Here is a 22,406-nt window from a genome sequence, read left to right as displayed (position 1 = left end):
AGGGCCTAAGACAGAGCCTTGAGTGACACCATAATACAGATTGGGGAAAAAGGCAAACAAAATAAAACAAATGAGTGTAGCAGCAATTTTTCACACCACTATGAATCTGTTCATCCCAAAAATTGAGACTGAGTAATGTTGAAAAATGTTTAAATTCTGCAGACAGAGAACCCTTTTCCTGAAAATGTCCTACCAAAATCTGGTCATAGGAAGAAGTGAATCAGTATTAATACTGATAACCGGTTATTAATATCATATCCTGTACACATATTAATAAATGAACCCCATTGTCACCTATTCAGCTAGTTCAGCATGTTGACGCGATGTACTGACCAAGCAAACAGGTTGTGTATTTAAATGATGTTTTATACAATAATCCCTTTCAGTATTAAAGGATTCGCTCTAGCTCTTAATCCTGAAAAGAGTAGCTACCGTACATCCTATCACAGGAAACTTCGTTGTACCAGAGAGCAGCTGTTAATCTCCATCAGTCCAGTCACCTGGTCTTAGCCAGTAACACACTATGTGCCAAAGTTGAAAGAAATTCCAGAAATCATGAGGAAGAAGGTGATTACAGAGCCTTTGAAATAGCTTTGTAACCCTTCCCAGACTGATGTATTTCAATCACCTTCTTCCTCATCATTTCTGGAATTTCTTTCAACTTTAGCATAGTGTGTTACTGAGTAAGACCTTTTAACCAACTTCATGCTGTTGAAAAAGTTCTATGTAAGTGTTGATGTGATTGAGCAGGGTTTGCAGTAATCAGGTCTGGTTGCGTCTAGTCCAGCTGAACCCCATCATCAATGCAGTTTCATAGATTTGGGGAATTAGTAACTACGGGAGCAAATACATTTTCACACAGGCCCAGTTAGTATTGGATAACTTTCCTGCTGCAATAAATAACATTATCATTTAAAAACTGTATTTAGTGTTTACTCGGGTTGCCTTTGTTTTATCTTAGACTTTATTTTAATTTCTGAGACGGTTTGGTGTGGGATCTGCACAGGGACAGAGGATATCAGGAAACACTGTATGGTATATAAGCTAATCTGCTGAATACTCCAGTATGTCATTGTATGTTACGTTTACATTCACAGCATTTTTATTATATTGTTATTCTTTTGCACTACCTGTTATATCTGACACGCTCATACTCGAACTGGAAGTACTGGTTGGCGCTACACTGTCACTAACTGTGCCAATTAGTAAGGTAAGTAAGCTGAGATAGAGCAGAGCAAAGCTGACTAGGACAATCTTTCAGTCTCTTTGTGTTCTGGTCATTTAAATTGCCATAGAACTGTAAATAACAATAGGGGTTTGTGGGTCTGTTAAACATAGCCAGGTGGTCTGTGATTTATTTATTTATTTCATTTTTGTTGCAGTGATAGAAATCACAACACACTATTAACAATGCTATTCCATTTATTATTGAGTTCTTATAGTTATTAGATGATTTGACCGGTCACCTGAATTTAATCTGTTTAATCCAAACCTCAATAACATGTAGGCCTATAAAGTCGAGTCGGGCCTAATCTGTTCCGTGAGTGGAAAGTTGAGGAATAGCCAGAATAATATTCTACAATATATTTAAATAATGTGTGATGAGGGCTTAGTGGTTAGCACGTTCTCCTCACACCTCCAGGGTCGGGGGTTCGATTCCCACCGTGGCCCTGTGTGTGCGGAGTTTGCGTGTTCTCCCCGTGCTGCGGGGGTTTCCTCCGGGTACTCTGGTTTCCTCCCCCAGTCCAAAGACATGCATGGTAGGCTGATTGGCGTGTCTAAAGTGTCCGTAGTGTATGAATGGGTGTGTGAGTGTGTATGTGATTGTGCCCTGCGATGGATTGGCACCCTGTCCAGGGTGTACCCCGCCTTGTACCCGATGCTCCCTGGGATAGGCTCCAGGTTTCCCCGTGACCCTGAAAAGGATCAGCGGTATAGAAGATGGACGGATGGAATGTGTGTTGAATAATTGGAGTATGCATTTGTCTTAAAAGAATCTGACCTTGCTCCATTACCAAAAACAGTAATACCCTGATTGTGACTTTAATATTGACGCTGAAACTTTCAGATTATAAGATAAACTGTAGCTCTGCATTTATTCGGAAGGAAAGGTTTTATATAATAAAAAACTGTCAAATGCTAATTCGTGTGAAGTACTGTGCAAGAGTCTTAGGCATCCTAATTTTTTTTTTTTTTTAAATAGAAAAGTTGTCTTAGATGTTGATTTCATGATTTTAATGTTGATTTTCTATATTATCAGGTCAGTACATTATCTATATGTACAAAGGTGGTAGGAAAAGTAGATCTGAATCTGCAGCGTTACTTTGTGGAATATCCTGAGCTGTATTTTGTCTTATTAATTACCTCAGTCCTTCTTGGCTTGTTGTTAAACATGGATTTCTAGAGGGACATTACATCATTTGTCAATAAGAAACATTGTAATCAGTGAGAGCTAAAGCTCAAAAGAAAAATACACTCAGATGCAAAAAGAACAGCAACAGATGACTCATTAGAACCTATTACTTTGTTCCACTGCTCAAAGGTCCAAGTTTCTGAGTCGTTAAAGCAGGTTGTTTTCATTAGACCAGGGTGATTTTGGGGATCACTGTTTTCTACCTTCCTGTTGTTTGGTTTTATTCCTATTTCCATTTGGCAACTATGACATTTACATTTGGCTATCTCTGTGCTTAAGCTCTAACATTCTCCCATTTTTGTACCCACTTTCTAGGGCAGCTGTGCATTGTTGGAACTATGCTGTCATGCTTTCCCTTGACGTTGTTATTTCTGTGACTGACACACCAGCAGTTTGAGCAGCAGACTACTTACAGTGCTGTGAAAAAGTATTTCTTCTGTTTTTGTGTATATCTCATACTAAATTGTTTCAGAAAGTAAAACAAAGTCTATGATATACTGCATTGATAATGGGGTTCATCTGGACTAGACACAACCAGGCCTGATTACTGTAAATCCTGTTCAATCAAATCAACACTTAAATAGAACTTTTTCAGCAGCATGAAGTTGGTTAAAAGGTCTTACACAGTAACACATTATGCTAAAGCTGAAAGAAAGTCTAGAAATGATGAGGAAGAAGGTGATTGAAATACATCAGTCTGGGAAGGGTTACAAAGCTATTTCAAAGGCTCTGGTACTTCAAAGAACTACAGTGAGAGCTGTTATCTCCAAATGGAAAAACTCGGCACTGTAGTGAACCTTCCCAGAAGTGGCCAACCTTCCAAAATTTCTCCAAGAGCACAGCGACGACTCATCCAGCAAGTCACAAAAGATCCAACGACAACATCAAAGGACCTACAGGCCTCTCTTACATCAATAAAGGTCACTGTTTCTGACTCCACTATCAGATAGACACTGGGCAGAAATGGCACTCTTCCATGGAAGAGTGGTGAGGTGAAAACCACTGCTAACCCAGAAGAACATTAACGCTCGTCTGAATTTTGCCAAAACACACCTTGATGATCCTCAAACCTTTTGGGAGAATGTTCTGGGGACTGATGAGTTGAAAGTGGAATTATTTGGAAGACAGGAGTCCCGTTACATCTGGCGTAAACCAAACACAGAATTCCACAAAAAGAACATCATACCTACGGTCAAGCATGGTGGTGGCAGTGTGATGGTGTGGGGATGCTTTACTGCTTCAGGGACTGGGCAACTTGCAATAATTGAGGAAAACATGAATTCTGCTCTCTACCAGAAAATCCTAAAGGAGAATGTCCGGTCCTCAGTCCATAAGTTGTAACTCAAGCGCGACTGGATTATGCAGCAAGACAACAATCCAAAGCGTTGGAATAAGTCCTAGAAGTAAGTGAAAGACTGACGTCCAGTTTTCGGAAGCATTTGGTCACAGTTATTGCTGCTAAAGGTGGCACAACCAGATTTTATGTTTAAGGGGGCAATTAGTTTTTCACATTGGTGATAGGTGTTGGATAACTTTTTTTTTTTTGCGTCAATAAAAAAAAATTTAAAAAAAAACAAACAAAACTGTACTGCGTGTTTACTCAATTTGCCTTTGTTTTATGTTGTACTTCGTTTGAAAATCAAAAACTACTTAATACGAGATGTACACAAAAACAGAAGAAATCAGGATGGGGCAAATACTTTTTTTTACAGCACTGTAACATGTCAAAATGTGTTTCATACTGAAACAAAAGCACAGAAATTAAAATGTGGTTTTAATTCTTTTAACAGAAACACGTTTACATGGTCAATGCTTTTGGTTCATTTGTTGGACAAATAATCTAATTACACCTCAAAAGAATGTGTTGATAATACTGATAAACTAATATATTAAAATACATTCACTGAACATTTTGCATTGGCATACTATATCATCCTTATCATTTTTATTAGACACTATTATTGGTAGTTATGTAACATGCTCAGTCAGCAATGGAGTAAAAGATAAAAAATAAAAGCTAACCGAATACAGAAGCTACATCTGTTCAGTTCTACAGCGTCAGCTGCTACATCGTGTTTGAGTGTGTTTCTGTGGGTTGTCCTGGAGATCAGTCTGGTTTGAGGTAATGGGAATCAATTTAGAGCAGCATGAAAGAATTGATAACGCTCTCTTACATTCCTCCTTTGCTTTCACTTATCTCCTTTAATCCTGTGGATCAAAAATTTGGTTGTAATAACTTTAGAAAAAGCGGGCCGAGATTATGAGGAATAGCCCTGGAAAGTAATCATTCTTCTAGGTTTATCTCTTTTGGCCTTGTCAGAGAGGATGTGGGGAAATTGAAAACATGCCACACCTCAGATTTAGCGGTGGTATTAAAGGAGAATAAAACATCTGTTCAGAGATTCAGTGGTCCAGAAAGACCAACATCATTCGCATTTACAAAGATGATTATGATAATGATGATGAGTCTTTATTTATCACATATACATTACAGCACAGTGAAATTCTTTTCTTTGCACTGATCCCCCCCAACGAGCCACCACTAAACTCCCCCCCGCCCCCGACCCCCAACCCAGCCACCACTGGCCACCACTGGCCACCACTGCCATTATAAAGGAATATTTACATTAAGTACATATTACACCTGATATTTCCTGTTGTTTGTAGGACATATGACGATATCTAATCGAATCGATCTATGACGATTCGATGAGACTAATCTAATCTAATCAAATCGACATATGACAAATGTATTTTAACCATAGTTTAAGACTAAACACATCAAAATAAGGTGAAAAAGAAAGTGAATGGATTCTGATTGGGACAGGGCCATATTTCTGAACTCTAGCTTATGATTGGCTGAGTAATCAACCCCCATTAAAGCACATTCAATAAGGCACTAACTGGGAAACAAGCATCTCATATGATACACATTCAGATCCGTGTGATATAGGTAAGAGAAAAGACTATACGCCTAAATGCTCATCAAGCATTCTTCACATGTTCCTGTAATGGCAATAAACAGACGAGTTAACAAAATACCGTAAACAGGTTAATGTCTTAAATTGCAAATGAAAAGGTGTTAAACTAATGTGAAGACATTTTACTGATTGGTTAACAGGAATAGCTTCTTGTGTGTAGCAGGCTACAAGGTGTGTCCTTTTCATGTTGATGAAATCTCACTCTGAGTATCTACCACACTTTCTGTACAGTATGACACACACACACACACACACACACACACGTAGAAAAGTGAACATACCTTGTACAGAAAGGAAATGAATAACACAGTTACACAGCCACACTCACGCTTGATCCTGTCTCACAATGTTCACACACTGACGATCTTTAGCATAAAGATCAATAATGCGAATCCGGTCCTGAATCTCCTGCAGACCAACGATAAAAGATTATAGATAAAACACCAAAAAACTTTTAAGCACACCAACAGACCTCATCAGCCTTCCTCCATATGTGCACCGTAGGGAACGTACCTCTTTGGTGAGTTCAATGTTCTCGTAGATGTGCTGGATCTCCTCAGTGCTGAAGTCTGTGGAGACCTCGGCACTGGCGCTGCTATGGATCGGAGGTTCGGGATACCGCTGGTAGTAATGATTGTAGCCCGTCGTCACATCACTCTCATACATGGGATTGTACTTTGTAGCCCATTCCAGGGAAGCAATACTGTCTCGTCTCCTGTGTGTACAGATACAAACACATACACACTGAACATTTCTGTCCTGTATTTGCATTGATTTGTGGGTTTACGGTAGGTACAAAATGCCACTCCTTATCCTAGCTGTAATATCAGTAACAAAAAAAAAAAAAGAAGAAGAAAAAAAGGAAATGTCCTCATGACATTCTTTTATCATGATGCAGGCATCTGCTCCCTTGAAACAAGTAAAGAGTCCACAAAGACCCACATGCACACAGCTCACACACTGAGTTGACAAGTAAATGCAGTGTCATTATTATTTTTGACCAGCTATGGCTCAGGTAGAGCGGGTTGGTGGTTTGATTCCCAGCCCACATGACTCCACATGACTCCACATTATTCCACGTGACTCCACATGACTCCACATGATTCCACATGATTCCACGTGACTCCACATGACTCCACATGACTCCACATGACTCCACATTATTCCACGTGACTACACATGACTCCACATGATTCCACATGATTCCACGTGACTCCACATGACTCCACATGACTCCACATGATTCCACATGATTCCATGTGACTCCACATGACTCCAAATGATTCCACATGATTCCACGTGACTCCATGTGACTCGACATGATTCCACATGACTCCACATGACTCCACCTGGCTCCACATGCAGAAGTGTCCTTGGACACTGAACCCCAAGTTGCTCCCGATGGCAAGTTAACGCCTTGCATGGCAGCTCTGCTACCATTTGGGTGAATGAGAACCAGTGTAAAGCGCTTTGAAACCGCTAAGGTTAAAAAAGCCCTATATATAGGTGCAGAAGAAGGAACAGTTTGTTATTTAAAACAGAGGGTTTTTTTCTAGACCAATAATAATGATGTCATTCTAAAACAATACGAATAATCTAAGTCCTCAGTTTCAGCCGAAGAGGTAAGGCCAAACACGGGAAGGCTAGAAGGTATGTTTGCATTGCTGATGCAATTTGCGGGCCTAAAAATAGATTACACGTTAACTAACGATAGTGAAGGCTAGCGTGTTAATGTCAGGAGACAACCATGCCATTTACGAGCTTTTGACTTATAAAAAGCTATCAGCGAATCTTTCTCTGTGGCGTATTATTATAATGTATAGTGTAGCTTAGGTTTTCTATCTATAAACCTGTTAGAAGTGGTATTGAAGAATTGAAGTGGTGCGTTTCCATGGAAACGGCTCATTACCAAGTCTGAGGAGAGAAAGCTCTGAGTACAGCCTCAGAGTCGTCACCAGTTACTGCAGCACAGGCCACGAACACAGTAAAATTCTGCTCTAATGTCCTAAATAAATGTTCATATTACTTCATTATTTGTTGTTTTGCTTTACTCCACACTTTATTCAGTTCTCAGACGGCGTGAACACTGATGAGTTAGACATGGTGTTGCGTTAAACCTGGAGAAACGAAAGCATGAACTGTGCAACCTTTATGTCTGTAGGCAAATATTTGCGACTACCAGTGAGGATTATTCCATTGCAATGAATGTTTTTCATGTTTTATGTGGATTCAGAAAATAGTGAGTTCACAACATTATGAATCTGGAAACGTCTCTCATTTGAGAATACATCTAATACTTGGCGTTTTGCACCTATGAGCATTAACACCAATCCAAAAGTCACTTCAGCCATGTTTATTAACAGTTCCCCTGTAATATTTCTCCAGACCAGACCTGCCTGATCCATCCTGATGCCCTACCTCTAGATGGAGCTCTCATCAACTGGAGGCTACGGCCTGGAGATCGCTGAGGACGGTACCACTTGAAGTACCATGGAAATGGTTTTGGACGTCAATTCCACATGGACGTTCTCGCTGTGGTTGCTGGGACTACGGTTGCTGCGATGTCCTTGGGACTGCGATTACCACATGCAGTTTTACACTCGGGTCTCCTTTAGTGAACAATGGACTAGTTCAACAAACAGACTTCATATAAACACCATAATGACCTTTCTTTGACTTTCACACTATCTGTTGTTACCCAGATGAGGACGGGTTCCCTTCTGAGTCAGGTTCCTCTCAAGGTTTCTTCCTCATATCATCTTAGGGAGTTTTTCCTCACCACCGTCACCACCGTCTCGCTCAATAGGGATAAATCCACACACTTAAAATCTCTATCCTGTGTTTATATGTTTCTGTAAAGCTGCTTTGAGATAATGTCTATTGTTAAACGCGCTATACGAATAAAATTGAATTGAATTGAATTGAATTTTTCTAATCTTAAATATACAGGAATGCAAGAACAACGGAGGTAGTGTTGTTTGTATGTGCATGTGGGTTGTGCGGTGAACGGGTTGGAAGGTTTGGGTGTTTATAGACGAAGGGTTAAGCAAATAAATAGCACTGATGGCATGTTTTGTTAGTGTCGGTGGCAGGTTATCACATCTGTACTCCAAGACTCCAAGGGTGAAAGCACCTGCTCATTCATTCATTCATCTTGAGTAACTGTTTTATTCTGGTCAGGGTCACGGTGGATCCAGAGCCTATCCTGGGAACACTGGACGTGAGGTGAGAAAACACTGGGACACCAGTTCATCTCAGAGCACCATGCACAAACACATTTGCACAGACTAGGGGTGATTTAGAGTTGCCAATCCCCCACATGTTTTTGGGAGGTGGGAAGAAACCCCTGAACGCAGAGGAAACCACACAGACATGAGGGGAGAACACGTGAAAAGCCATACAGACAGTACTACCAAAGGGATTCTGTTGGGAAGTGGGTTGTCATTCGAATACCTCACAATGTCCTCCTCTTCATACTGGTTTCTCAGAGCCCGAGCTAGGAAAAAGATGACTCCTGAAGCCACCAGCAGGAAGCCAGCCACCGACGCTATGGCGATCCCCACCACCAACGGCTCTGACACATACTCTTCACAGTGCTCTCCTCTGTACCACCAGTTATGCCCTACTCGACACCTACAACACATACGCAATGTTGATACTCCCAACAGAAATACGCTCGTACATTTTTCACATACAAAACCTTAGTCAAGAAATCGCATATCTCGGTGATCCAAATATCTCCAATATACAAATACACAATGTGTTGGCACACTGATAAATACCTGCAGATGGCTCCTCGACCCGGAACGATGTCACACTTGCCATCATTAAGGCAAAAACCTGGCTGGATTTCACAGATGTTCTGGCAGGGCAAGCCATCAACACTGAAGTACCCCGGGTTACACACACACTCTGCTTCACTGGACCAGCGGCTCACTGTACACGCTGCAAACTCATTACATGCCTGGAATTTACACGGGTCTGCCTGATCGCCTAAAATGCAACACACACACAGTTTCATTATGGAATGATTTGTAAAAATACATTTTTATGTGGCGATGGAACACATGATTGAAACATACAATTCTCGTACCTCAGATCTCCTCCATGTGTACGTATATGTAAGAACGGTTTTGCTGGAGATTTCTGAGCATCCTGTCTCTCTCTATAGAAAGTCAAATACGTCTATATGTTTTTAGGTATAGTCTGTATGAGGTACACAATTACTCGTACTCCTGTGACTCAAAAACACTCATTACGAATACACAGAGAATGTGCTTGAGACAGTGATGTGTATTTTCGCCTCACACCTCCAGGGTTCGGGGTTCGATTCCCACCGCGGCCCTGTGTGTGCGGAGTTTGCATGTTTGACCTTCCTCCTAGCTAACGTCCTATACATTTCCATGTCCACACCCAACACCGCCCCATCTCCTTTATTCACTACTACTAGAGTTACACTACTACACTTCCACAATCGGTCAGGTCTACACTCGTAAACAGCCTTTCTGACTCTACGGCCATGCTTGAGTACTGATCCTACCTGATTCCACATTGATTGAGTATTTGTCTATGGCCAGATTCATGGTCTGGTATGCTGTGTTACAGAAGTCCTCGAGGATCAGGTAGACAGCTGTGGTGACTCCTCGAGAGACTGGCTTCCAAAACTTCATGCGGCTGTTCACCACAATGCTGCCGTTCCTGAAGTTTAGTATCTCCAGATTCTGAAAGTCACTGAGGTTCGACTGCAAGTATGGAACCAGCTGAGGAAAGCACAAATAAAAAATGATAAATACAAATTATATATAATATATCCTAGTTTATATATATATATATATACAGACAGTTAAAATATGCGAATTTGGCAAATAGACACATGTATACAAATACACACGCACCTAGACAAAGTCTATTCCAGCAGAAAAGTACTATTCAAAACAAATATTTATGTACACTACAATTTTACCACAAAATTATAATATATACTACATTTATATAAATTGATTTTTTTTTTTACCAACTCAAGGAACCTCTGCTCCAGGGCTTTGTACTCTGGGGAACTTTTATTAAACAAATCTTCTGAAAATATCATATTGTTCACCCGAAGACTGAAGAACACTATCAGAGCACGCCAAGCGCTAGTCGGCATGGCGATACTGATTTCACTCCCTTCTGCTGTTCCAGTTGGTAGATGAACAGACTCTCTCTCAGGAACAGTGACTTCAGAGGGCATGGTGGGAACAAACTCTTTATCTGGAGAGAGATGTATGGGGTGAACAGAATGAGCTTCTGTGGGGATCTCCTCTTCATGAATCTCAATAGCTGGAGTAATTGTTTCCATAGCAAGCCCATACTCGTCTCCGTTTATTACTATGGAAACATCAAAATCTTCTCTTTCAACGTTCGGCGTTTCTTTCGTTTTAACTGTGAAACTGTTAACGTCTTTTATTCCTGCTAGAGTAACAGCCTTGTGTATTTCTCTAGAGGCTTCGGTCACTTCCATAGCCATTTCCACTTCTGTTTGTGTAGGAACTTCAGCATCTTCTACATCTTTTGCTGTTTGGGGAGGAGTCACAAGCTCTTCTTCCTCTAGAGAGTTTTCTTGCCGTTTGTCTGTCCCTGTAAGTGTATGGTCTTTTGCTGCTGCTGATTCTGTTGTTGCTGTGGCTGGTGTGGGACTAGGTGGTGCCAGAAATTCTTCTAGATACTCAGTTATAGTGGTAAAGATGGAGAACTCGTAATCCCTCGCTAGAGGTGTGTCGGTTAAAAGAGATGCGTCTTCATCCATTTTTCCAGCGTGTTCTCCACTATCTTCGGACGGGTCATTTTCAAGAATGTCGTCTCGTTGATAAGTCTCATCACCAGAAACAGCATCTGTGGAACCAGCAGCTTGGTTGGAGGCCACGGTAGGAGTCACACTGGGCAGAGATTGAGTTTCCACAGCACTGTATAGATGCACGTCTTCCTTCAGCTTAGTATCTACACACACGGAGCAGAGAATATTTACACAAGTGTCCTGCAAAATCGATAAGGAACTTGACCTGGGTGTATGGCTGGGTGTATGTGCATACCCTCTGAGGTGCTGGCCTGATCAGTGAGGTGTGGCTGTATAGTGACATCAGTCACTTCCTCAAATAAACTGGAATCTTCCTCTGCTTCCTCTCCAGGGAATCCTTGTGTCATTGTTGTAGTTTGTCTCTCATACTAAAAACAACACAGTCGACAAAACAACAGACCTCAGCTCTACTGAATTCTCAAATCAGTAAAAACTCATTCACCGTGACTTTTAATATGTTATTATTTAACAAAGAAAAGCATGTTCATTTAAAGAGCACTTATTATGGATTTGAAACGTGCCTAATTTTGTTTTAAAGCTCTCATACAATAGATTTACACGCATCCGAGGTCAAAAACACTTCAACGTGCTCATAATTTAAACTGCAGCATTACCTTCCCCCCCACCAGTGTCACAAACGACTCATTAAATGATTCGTTCTAAACTCCTCCTTTCAGAGAGCATTGGTCTACCGCTGTCAGCGTGTTTCGAAAAGGAAACGCCCACTGCTGTAACAAGTTTCATCTCCGTCTGTCAGCGAGCAGCCGATGAAGACCAGAGGCGAGGCTTTTTGTTACAAACCTACGTAGGTTAGTACAGGAAGTAAAGTCTGGAATCACTAACGACTCGTTTCAGCTGTTCAGAATCGATTCCTTCTTTTGGGAGTCGATAACTCCGTTTGTCGTGCGCTTCGATTTTTGAAACTTTGCAGACGTTTTTACATTCACAAACAGCTACGTATAGAACACACTACATGAAAGGGAATATTTGAAAAACCATAATAGGTGCACTTTAACATTTATAGGAGGAGTCTAGAGTGTCAGGGCTCCATATCGGTCAGTAAGTTTTCTCCTCTGGGAAAGTCTTCGGGACAGAGGACTTTGAGCTTTGCAGTGTCTCAATAATGTCACGAGCTGCTTTCTTTCTTTCTTTCTTTTTTGTTTGTTTGTTTGTTTTAGTCTTAGGCAAGAGAGTGAAAAAAGAAAGACTGGTGAGGGAACAACTGTTCCAATATGAGCTGCCATAATGTAAGCGATAACCAGCACTAGCTTGTTTCATGGACACTGCACAACATGAAACGTAATTATAAATGGAATAGGTCATTTTTTTGTCGATCACTTCTCTATAACAGCATGTCTCAAAGTGTTTGATTCCTTTCTTAATCAGTACACATCAGTACTGTAATCTTTGACCTACCGTTATCTCAGCTCCCTTTGTAGGTTGGGCTTCCTCTGGAGATGTTTCCTCTGCAAATAATAAATCCACTTTAGACAAGTCTAGACTGCAATCATTCAATTCATTTACAGTTATTAACAGCGCTGTGTACCAAGCAGGGCGTCTGTGATGTAGACATGCAGGTCAGCGATGGTGTGGAGAACGGTGGGTTTTTCTGCATCACTGAAGTTTCCCTCCATCATGTTCAACTGCATGTTGATGAAGTCCAGAGTTTCACTGCTGATCTCCTGTCCCAGTGTCTGAAGGGACACTACATAGTTCACCAATACTGCCTCTCCACTGTAAAGAGAACACAAGTGTACTGTATATCTATCCTTCAGTCCATAATATACTGCACTAACATTACATCCACACTACTAACCATCCGCCCTGCTGTCTAAACAATAATTCAGCTGGATGCTTTATTGGAAGGACAAGAACACTTGTTAAATTCCCAGAAAAGAAAAAACTACTCAGCAGTTATTCAACCATCCCAGCTGCTCCAAAACGAGGCCATAAAGTAAGAGGCGAGTATCAGGAACTCTATAGTGATACTGTAAGGCTCATGTAAGACATCATGTTATTAAAGCTTGAATCTGGCAACCTGTATCTAAAACGTAATCACACCAACTGCAATTAGCGCAAACACACAGTACACACAAGCATGGGTCTATTCTGCAGATCACATCGGTCTAGATCAGGGGTGTCCGATCTTATCCGGAAAGTTCCGGTGTGGGTCCAGGTTTTCATTCCATCCAAGCACAAGCTACACCTGAGTCTATTGAAGGCCAGGATCAACTGATTAAACAGGTGGAATCAGGTGTGGTGTCTGCTCAGTTGGAATGAAAATCTGCACCCACACCGGCCCTTTCCGGATAAGATTGGACACCCCTGGACTAGAATTAGACCTGCAGAGCCATGACATTCAGTTCTGAAGTGAAATATTACAGAAAGAATTAAACGAATCAATAATAAAGACTGGACTCACCCAGAAGTATCCAACTGAGGCCTGAAGACAAACACAGGCACGATGCATACTGTGTACAGGACACTTTATATTCACAAGGCCAAAAACTTTTTAAAGCAAATGGAACTGATCTAATTACCCTTAATGTTCTGCACTTACATAGCACTTTTTTAACCTTAATTAGTTATTAGTAATGTGTTGCTGAATCTGCAATGGTAGCAGAGCTGCCATCAGGAGCAACTTGGGGTTCAGTGAAGTGCCCAAGGACTCACTCTCTCTATCTATCTCTCTATCTATCTCTCTATCTATATATCTCTCTATCTCTCTCTCTATCTATCTATCTCTCTATCTCTCTATCTATATATCTATATATCTCTCTATCTCTCTCTCTCTAGCTCTCTATCTATCTATCTCTCTATCTCTCTATCTATATATCTCTCTCTATCTATCTCTCTCTCTATCTCTCTCTATCTATATATCTCTTTCTCTATCTATCTCTCTCTATCTATCTTTCTATCTCTCTATCTCTCTCTATCTATCTATCTCTCTCTATCTTTCTATCTATCTCTCTATCTATCTCTCTCTATCTATCTATCTCTCTCTATCTATCTATCTCTCTCTATCTCTCTCTATCTTTCTATCTATCTCTCTATCTATCTCTCTCTATCTCTCTCTATCTATCTATCTCTCTCTATCTTTCTATCTATCTCTCTATCTATCTCTCTCTATCTATCTATCTATCTCTCTCTATCTCTCTATCTATCTCTCTCTATCTATCTATCTCTCTCTATCTTTCTATCTATCTCTCTATCTATCTCTCTCTCTATCTATCTATCTCTCTCTATCTCTCTATCTATCTATCTACTACACAAATAAAAGTTTGTGCAGTTTTTTTCCTACAATACCTTTCCTTGTTTTATATATATATATATATATATATATATATATATATATATATATATATATATATATATATATATATATAATTTTTAAAATAAATAAATAAATATCAGAACCTACACTTACACACCTGAAGTCCAGTACAGATACGCTCTTGAATTCATCCAGCTTCTCCAATGCAGCTGCAACCTGGAGACACCACGTATAAACTGATAAATGCATATGTAACATTAACAGTATTTAAAGTGTAGGAGTAAGAGTGAATGCGTTTGTGAGTGAGTGTAGATGATACCTTCTCACTAAAATGCTGAGAGAGTGTGTAATATTGGCTGCTGGTTGGGTTTGAGAGCTGCACTCTCCATCGCTCTCCTTTCAGTATCCCGGTGAGATTCATTCTATACTCCACTGTCGGATGTATCGTCACAGGAATGCGCTCTATAGCGTTACTGACCTGCAACCAAAACAGTCGGCTAATTCGTTTCCTCTAGGCCTACTTCATACTTGCAAACAGCAGACTGACTGTAGATGGTGCACCCGATCCCCACGAATAAAATCCAAATACACTCTTAGCCACGACTGACCTCACTGTGCTCTTCCGAAATTGTGGTGCCAGATGATGCTGTCAGAACTTGCCAGGATTCTAAGCCCATTTCATCCAGGGTTGCTAGGGTCATGCCTGAAATGACCTCTGTGGATAGCGTACCCACTGACCCGTCTACATTGAACATGAAGGAGACGTGTTTTAATGATATGATATGAATCTAACACGAACCATGAGTTTATCCGTACACATTCATACATACTGTGAACATTCGTAAAGTGATTTTACCCATTGCACAAACAAGACCAAATGTGCAGGACAGACCTGAAGGGCTGAGGTCCTGTTCTTTGGATGACTCACACTGACGCCTGTGAAATGAAATACAGCATCAGGTCGTTTATGTGATTTATGTACATACACAAGTCCTGTACTGTAGTAACTTTTATCAAGCACATACCATTTGCACTACTCCAACTCAATTTCCAGTCATTTGATGCAAGAATTGTTGTAAATAAATGCCTGAATCATTGTATTCACTAAATTGCCTTCCTGGGCTGCATGGAAATCCACTGGAATCACTCTATGAAGATTAGCATCTACAGCAGAATTTGATTGGGTGCCAATAATATGTACGTTTTGAATATGTAAAACAGGATAAAACATATACTTTGCTGTTTAAAGTGATTTAAAAACACACACAAAGAGTAAAACTAAATAACGAGGGGAATACTGTTGCTGTTTTACATACACTCACTACTGAGCACTTTATTAGGAACACCTGTACACTTACTCATTCGTGCAATTGGCCAATCTAAACAGCCAATCGTGTAGCAGCAGTACGATACATAAAATCGTGCAGATACGTGACAGATCTCGGTGATTTTAACGGTGGTATGATTGTCGGTACCAGTCGAGCTGGATTGAGTATTTCTATAAGTGATGATCTCCTGGGATTTTCACACACAGCAGTGTGTAGAGTTTACTCAGAATGGTGCGATAAAGAAGAACATCCGGTGAGGGCAGTTCTGAGGACGGAGACGCCTTGTTGATGAGGGAGATCAGTGGAGAATGGATAGCTGGGTTCGAGCTGACAGAAAGGCTACAGTAACTCAGATAACCACTCTGTATAACTGCGGTGAGCAGAAAAGCATCTCAGAATGCACAACATGTCGGACCTCGGGGAGGATGGGCTACAACAGTAGAAGACCACGTCGGGTTCCTCTTCTGTCAGACAAGAACAGAAAGCTGAGGCTGCAGTGAGCACAGGTTCACCAAAACTGGACAGGTGAAGACTGGAGAAACGTAGCCTGGTCTGATGAATGTCCAGTTTTGCTGAGGAACACAGATGTTAGGATGAGAATTTGGTACCAACAGCATGAATTCTGACGTCAGAATCTCAAAAGAATGTTTCCAACATCTTGTGGAATCCATGCTATGAAGAATTGCAAGCAAATGGAGATCCTACATAGTATTAGTATAGTGTTCCTAATAAAGTGCCCTCTGTGTGAATATGGCGTATATATTATTCTGCAGCTAGCGCTCATATTTGGTGTGATAAGTAGGTAAAGCCGGTGGGTTAAGAGCACGTGCATGTACACATGGGTCTTAGTTGTGTCACGGAAGACAAAAGAGAGACAGAGACGAAGTATGAGTGGGATGCCACAGAAATGAAAGGGAAAAGGTAATGTGTTTATTATGGGTATTTGGTTGGAATAAGGATATGGAACGATAGACAGCTTGTGACGTATCTTACTTTTTCAGTCCAAATTGAACCAGCCTCTACAGAGATAGATGAAAAAAGGAAGTCACAGAGACATCTCCTACAAAACTACCTCTATACGTCCTAGTATGAATACGCCACGTATATTTACATGCTTCTTGCTACAGCATTTTCATAGTCACACAGGTTGTCTTATAACTACAACACTCCTACTCACGCTGTGAATCAGAGCCAGATGTTCCTCTGATTGGCTCATTGTAACGCCAATCTCCCTTGTACTGATTGTCCCGGTCTGACATTGGCTCATCCAGTGCTGATATTCCTCGTCTACAGGTATGCGGTCCAAGAAAATCTTGAACGCTTCCCATATTACCTCCTGGCACACTGATACAAAAATATACCAATTCTGATCGTTAACAACGAACGATAAAGAAAAGACTGCAGACATGTACGCGAAAACAGGATACTGCTAGAGGGCCAGAAGATTCCTTCAGTGACAAACAAGTCTTTTTTCTTTTCTTTTTTTTATGCTAATGTTCCACGTTATTAGCTTACCTTTACTAACGGCACTTCATATGAGAGCTTGGAATTGATTGTTTATTAACAAAAGTGTTGGTGGTCCATTTGCATTCTGAACAAGGGGAACACTGCCAGTTATCTAGAGTTCACATGACTATAGTTAAATACTTAACTAATACATGGTCTACTATTGACATAATCATGTCAATTCATGTCAATATGTTATCCAGCATTCATTTAGGAAATTTTATAGCAATACCGTGGTTATGAATGTGTCATAAAGGCCCGATTATACAGTAGGTGTTCAAAAGGTGTCACACGGTTAAGGCACTACGATTAAGTCTTGCACATCAAAAGACCGTTATCCATCATTTCATTTGATTATCTTTACCAAGGTAAAAACGCAGTAACTCTCATTTCAAACAAAGATGGTGAGAGAAAATAGACTTTTGAGACTTTTGGGCGTCTTATATACAATACCCTACAACGTGTTGTACTTGTTTACCTCATATACCTGGCTGGACATACAGTACGTCTCTTATTTTCAATGTTAGTGTTACTCTGGTTTGTGTTTGTAAGGGCAAAGTAGCCGTCTATTGTTTTGCTAAGCGAAAAACACACTAGTGTATAAAGCGTATAAACACTGACCCACGTAGTCCAACCAGGCAGGAATCCAGATGTCCATTTCAAATATAACGCAGTGAGCTGTGTATGTTTGACTGGCGGTGTTGCATGTGTGTGGGTGAGTGTGAAACTGCAGTGTCTGGCAGGGGCGTGACCCGGCCTGGGCATTCAGAGCTTCTTTAGCCCCGAATAATTCTCCACTTGGAGCAGTTTGTCACTACACCTCTGAACGTCAGTGCAGTAATTTTATATCATCAGTGAACAATGGACTAGTTCAACAAACCAGACTTCATATAAACACCATAATGACCTTTCTTTGACTTTCACACTATCCGGTGTTACCCAGATGAGGACGGGTTCCCTTCTGAGTCCGGTTCCTCTCAAGGTTTCTTCCTCATATCATCTTAGGGAGTTTTTCCTCACCACCGTCACCACCGGCTCGCTCAATAGGGATATATTCACACACTTAAAATCTCTATCCTGTGTTTAGATGTTTCTGTAAAGCCGCTTTGAGACAATGTCCGTTGTTAAAAACGCTATACGAATAAAATTGAATTGAATTGAATTGAACGGAGTGTTGTATTTTATCTTCAGTGAGCAGAGGCAAGACCAATCAGGCAGGGTTTACAGGAAAATACATGGAAATATTCGTGTCTTATTGGCTGACGGGTCTCAATCCTGCCAAACGCTGGCTCTCACAATGTTTGTCCATCCATCCATCTATCTATTCATCTTCTACACGCTTTATCCTGTTCAGAGTCACGGGGAACCTGGAGACTATCCCGGGGAGCATCGGGCACAAGGCGGGGTACACCCTGGACAGGGTGCCAATCCATCACAGGACACAATCACATACACATTCACACACCCATTCATACACTACGGACACTTTAGACACACCAATCAGCCTACCATGCATGTCTTTGGACTGGGGGAGGAAACCGGAGTACCCGGAGGAAACCCCCGCAGCACGGGGAGAACATGCACACACGGGGCCCCGGTGGGAATCGAACCCCCGACCCTGGAGGTGTGAGGCACAGTCAGTTTGTGTGAGGGGAAAAATTGATATACAGTGATTAAAAAATTATTATTATTATTATTATTATTATTTTACTAGTAAAGGTGTTAAAATTGAAACACTAACATCGTCTGAAACTAGCCTAGCCAAAAGGTTTCGTATTTTATCGGTCTGGTAGTCCTGCAAATAGTGATAACAGTTTTATGACAAACAGGCTACAACTTTTTGTCCAATTTTCAAAGCAAGTATCCCTCACATGCGAGAAAAAACATGCATGCAAACTTTCTATTTACAAGCATGTTTTTAGAAGTTTTTTCCACGGACATGAATCTGGGCTCGGATGATTAACAGTCCAGCTAACGCCCCTGGTGTCTGGTACGTCGGTGAAGAAATCGCTCATATGAGCTCACAAAGTTGGCACTATTGCAAAACAGTACAAATGTTCCACCAGCACCGGCATCAACAGCCCGTGTCCTTACATGATCATTACTGAGACCGAAAGCTACGTCTGGGAAGAAACCAGCGCACTACAACCCGATGGAAGAGATTAAAGCCATCTAATCGTGTGTAAATAATATCAGACTAATAAACAATGTAAACAGGGCAATCTTTCCTTCATAAGAAGAGCTTTCCGTTTGTTTATTCACAAAGCAGAACAACGTTCCTGTTGGCTTAGGTTTATGAACATCAGAATACATTTAATCCAACACAAGGATCTGTATTGTATCATGCAAAACCTTTGTGAGGAAATAAACAGAAATTTCTAGTGTTGTAAACATGTCTTGAGTATACTGTTTATCATCATGATTATTTGTTTGGAGTAACAATGAAGTAAAGAACTTGGTACAGGAACTCTGATGTTGGCTCAAACTCAAAGCGCTCGCTTCGGAAAACTACTGCAGAGGTTTAACTGCTTGAACTTTGAGTTTATTGTCCTGTCGTTAATCTAAAAATACCAATTTTCCAGCTACTTCTTTCAGGAGGCGGCTGTGGGGGGCAGTGGAGGCGTGACAGTTAAGGCTCTGGGTTACTGATCAGAAGGTCGGGGTTTCAAGCCCCAGCACTGCCAAGCTGCCACTGTAGGGCCCTTGAGCAAGGCCCTTAACCTTCTCTGCTCCAGGGGGCGCTGTATCATGGCTGACCCTGCACTCTGACTCTAACATGCTGGGGTATACGAATAAAAGAATTTCACTGTGCTGTAATGTGATCAATAAAGACTCATAATACTAAGGGTTAAGCCAACTTTTATAATATACAGTATAAAGTCTCTGCTGGAGAATGAACTGATTTTAGCTCAGTGGTCAGGTTCTGTGTGATTCGCCTGGATTTTCCTGTCCACTCCAATCTCAGCTGTGGACTTTTACATTTACATTTACAGCATTCAGAAGATTCTCATATCTGGCAGCTGACACAAATAAGAGCCTATTTTGAAATAGACAAGTGTGTGACTGATTCCTGTCCTTCAGTTTCTCATGCTTATGATAATACACAGTCAAAATGCAACGCTACAACAAATCAGTTGTCTGAATTACTCTCGTGTTCCTTATTATTATTATTATTATTATTAATAGCAAATGGAATTATTGTTCACTACAGTAGTCCAGACAGACAATGAAAGGATATCGGTCTAAGCAGCCAACAGCGTTCTCACCTCTCAGCTGGTAATATATGAGATGGCTGGCTATGGCTTGCTGCAGAGTCTCCTGGGAACAGAGTTGCACTCCGCTGGACAGAAGGAGGTTTCGTTTCTGTCGTGCCAGGAGTCCTCGTTCCTCGGGTGCTTGAGATTGAGTTTCTGCCCATGAAATATGAGAGCTCTGGGACAATTTATCCAGCTCTCTTAGTTTGGTGATGCAGTTAGCTTCATCTATAAAAATATAAAGATTTATAAAAAATAAAAAAAATAAAAAAAATTGAAATGGCACACAGCTCTGAGCGGTTTTATAGGGATGGGTTCTAAACTGGCTTGATGGAGAGTTAGAACAGCTGTGTATAGTTCTGAAGCTGGAGAATCATATCAAGATTGCACTAATAATTATATATCTACTATCTACTATATATATATATATATATATATATATATATATATATATATATAAATATATATATATATATATCAGTTCTGCGAAATATCCTGTCTCAGACTCACAAGGTTTATTTGTCCATCTGCAAAGATTTTACTCCTGTTCTAGATGTTCTAGATTAAACAACTCCATATAAACGTTCCCAACCAGGACTAAAGCAGGAGTCTCAATCCTCAGTCCTGGGGTCCAGGGGTCCACTATCCTAAAAACCTTCAGAAATGCTAGCAAACGCGCGATAATTTTCCCACAAATCTATTCCTATAAAGTTAGATGAATCCCAATCACATTGCCCTTTCTAATTCAGACTTCACGTACAGAATACCAGATTACAGATATCTGCACACTGTGTGGGCAGGGGGTCTCCGGTATTATAGTTGAGAACATCTGGCCAAATTCAGTCTTCTGTGATCATCTACCAGTACGTACTTTCAATTCAAAATGAATATGGAGAGAAGTTTTACATCCCTTGGCTGAATGGACCACATACGGACACTCGCACACTTTGTAGGAATACTGACTAACCTTTGGTTTAGAGAACTGTGTATAATCGTTCCTAGATGGTTACCATCTCTCCAGAATGGACTACAGAGAGAGAGAGAGAGAGAGAGAGAGAGAGAGAGAGAGAAGGAAACAGCAACAGCCCAAGAACTACCAAAGATACATACCAGTACTAATATCCAACTGACCCATAGCGAAAACGCTGGCTATAAAGCACAAGTTGGACGTCCATACACGGTGACACATGTTGACTCCTCTCTGGTCAGCTGCCAAGGCTTAGAAAATAAGGTTGTTTTAAAGACAGCAGCACAAATCTGTGTTTTTACGACACAGCAAGGAGCAATCCCACAGTTCCATGGATCTGCCACAGCTCACTATACATCACTCTCATTAGGTAATTGAGGGCCTTTCTATAATACTGTTTTGACGACGTTTGGTCTGTGACGTCTGTGTGGCCAAAACTCCTTTCGCAAGAAGACAGATGGTACTATGCACTTTGTTTGCTCTCTAATCTTGTTTGGTAATCCTCTAGAGCAGCTATTCAGGAACTACCTGAGCGACTGGAGTTAAGGAGCAGTTGGCAAAGAAAGGGAGAGAAAGAAGGCCTGGATTGTTGGTGGAAATTCTGTAGTGTTACCACAATGATTATCTTCACTCTCAACATGAGGTATTATATATATATATATATATATATATATATATATATATATATATATATATATATACACGTACAGACAGTTGTGCCCATAAGTTTGCATACCCCTTGCTAAATCTTAGCACTGTTAACAAAATAAGACAGATCATAAAAATCCCATGTTGTTGTTTATTTAGTCCTGCCCTGAATAAACTATTTCACATAAGAGATGTTTAACAG

At 40.7% G+C, this 22,406-nt stretch overlaps 1 protein-coding gene across 1 annotated transcript; it reads right to left on the bottom strand.

Moving 5' to 3' along the window:
- Window positions 1-5,081: 5,081 nt before the first annotated feature.
- Window positions 5,082-21,914, bottom strand: impg2a (interphotoreceptor matrix proteoglycan 2a). Its single transcript, XM_053626063.1, has 13 exons — window positions 21,882-21,914; window positions 20,602-20,881; window positions 17,007-17,173; window positions 14,821-15,012; window positions 14,659-14,717; window positions 13,650-13,670; window positions 12,774-12,961; window positions 10,409-11,370; window positions 9,935-10,154; window positions 9,177-9,387; window positions 8,848-9,027; window positions 5,908-6,109; window positions 5,082-5,802 (listed from the first exon to the last, which is right to left on the bottom strand). The coding sequence occupies exons 1-13, from the start codon at window positions 21,912-21,914 to the stop codon at window positions 5,719-5,721; spliced, it is 2,799 nt and encodes a 932-aa protein (XP_053482038.1). The 3' UTR covers window positions 5,082-5,718.
- Between the last annotated feature and the right edge of the window lie 492 nt (window positions 21,915-22,406).

The sequence above is a fragment of the Ictalurus furcatus genome, chromosome 6, assembly GCF_023375685.1.
Source record: "Ictalurus furcatus strain D&B chromosome 6, Billie_1.0, whole genome shotgun sequence".
Lineage (NCBI taxonomy): Eukaryota > Metazoa > Chordata > Actinopteri > Siluriformes > Ictaluridae > Ictalurus > Ictalurus furcatus.
Note: the sequence above shows the minus strand (reverse complement) of the source record. Positions and strands in the feature narration are given on the sequence as shown.

Bases quoted from the DNA above. Each gene is read 5' to 3' on its own strand.
- impg2a (XM_053626063.1), bottom strand. From the start codon at position 21,914: ATGTATAGTGAGCTGTGGCAGATCCATGGAACT. The intron at 20,882-21,881 runs GTGGGATTGCTC...AAAACCGCTCAG, and splicing joins TGTGGCAGATCCATGGAACT to AGCTGTGTGCCATTTCAATT. The intron at 17,174-20,601 runs GTGAGAACGCTG...TTTTTGTATCAG, and splicing joins CATATATTACCAGCTGAGAG to TGTGCCAGGAGGTAATATGG.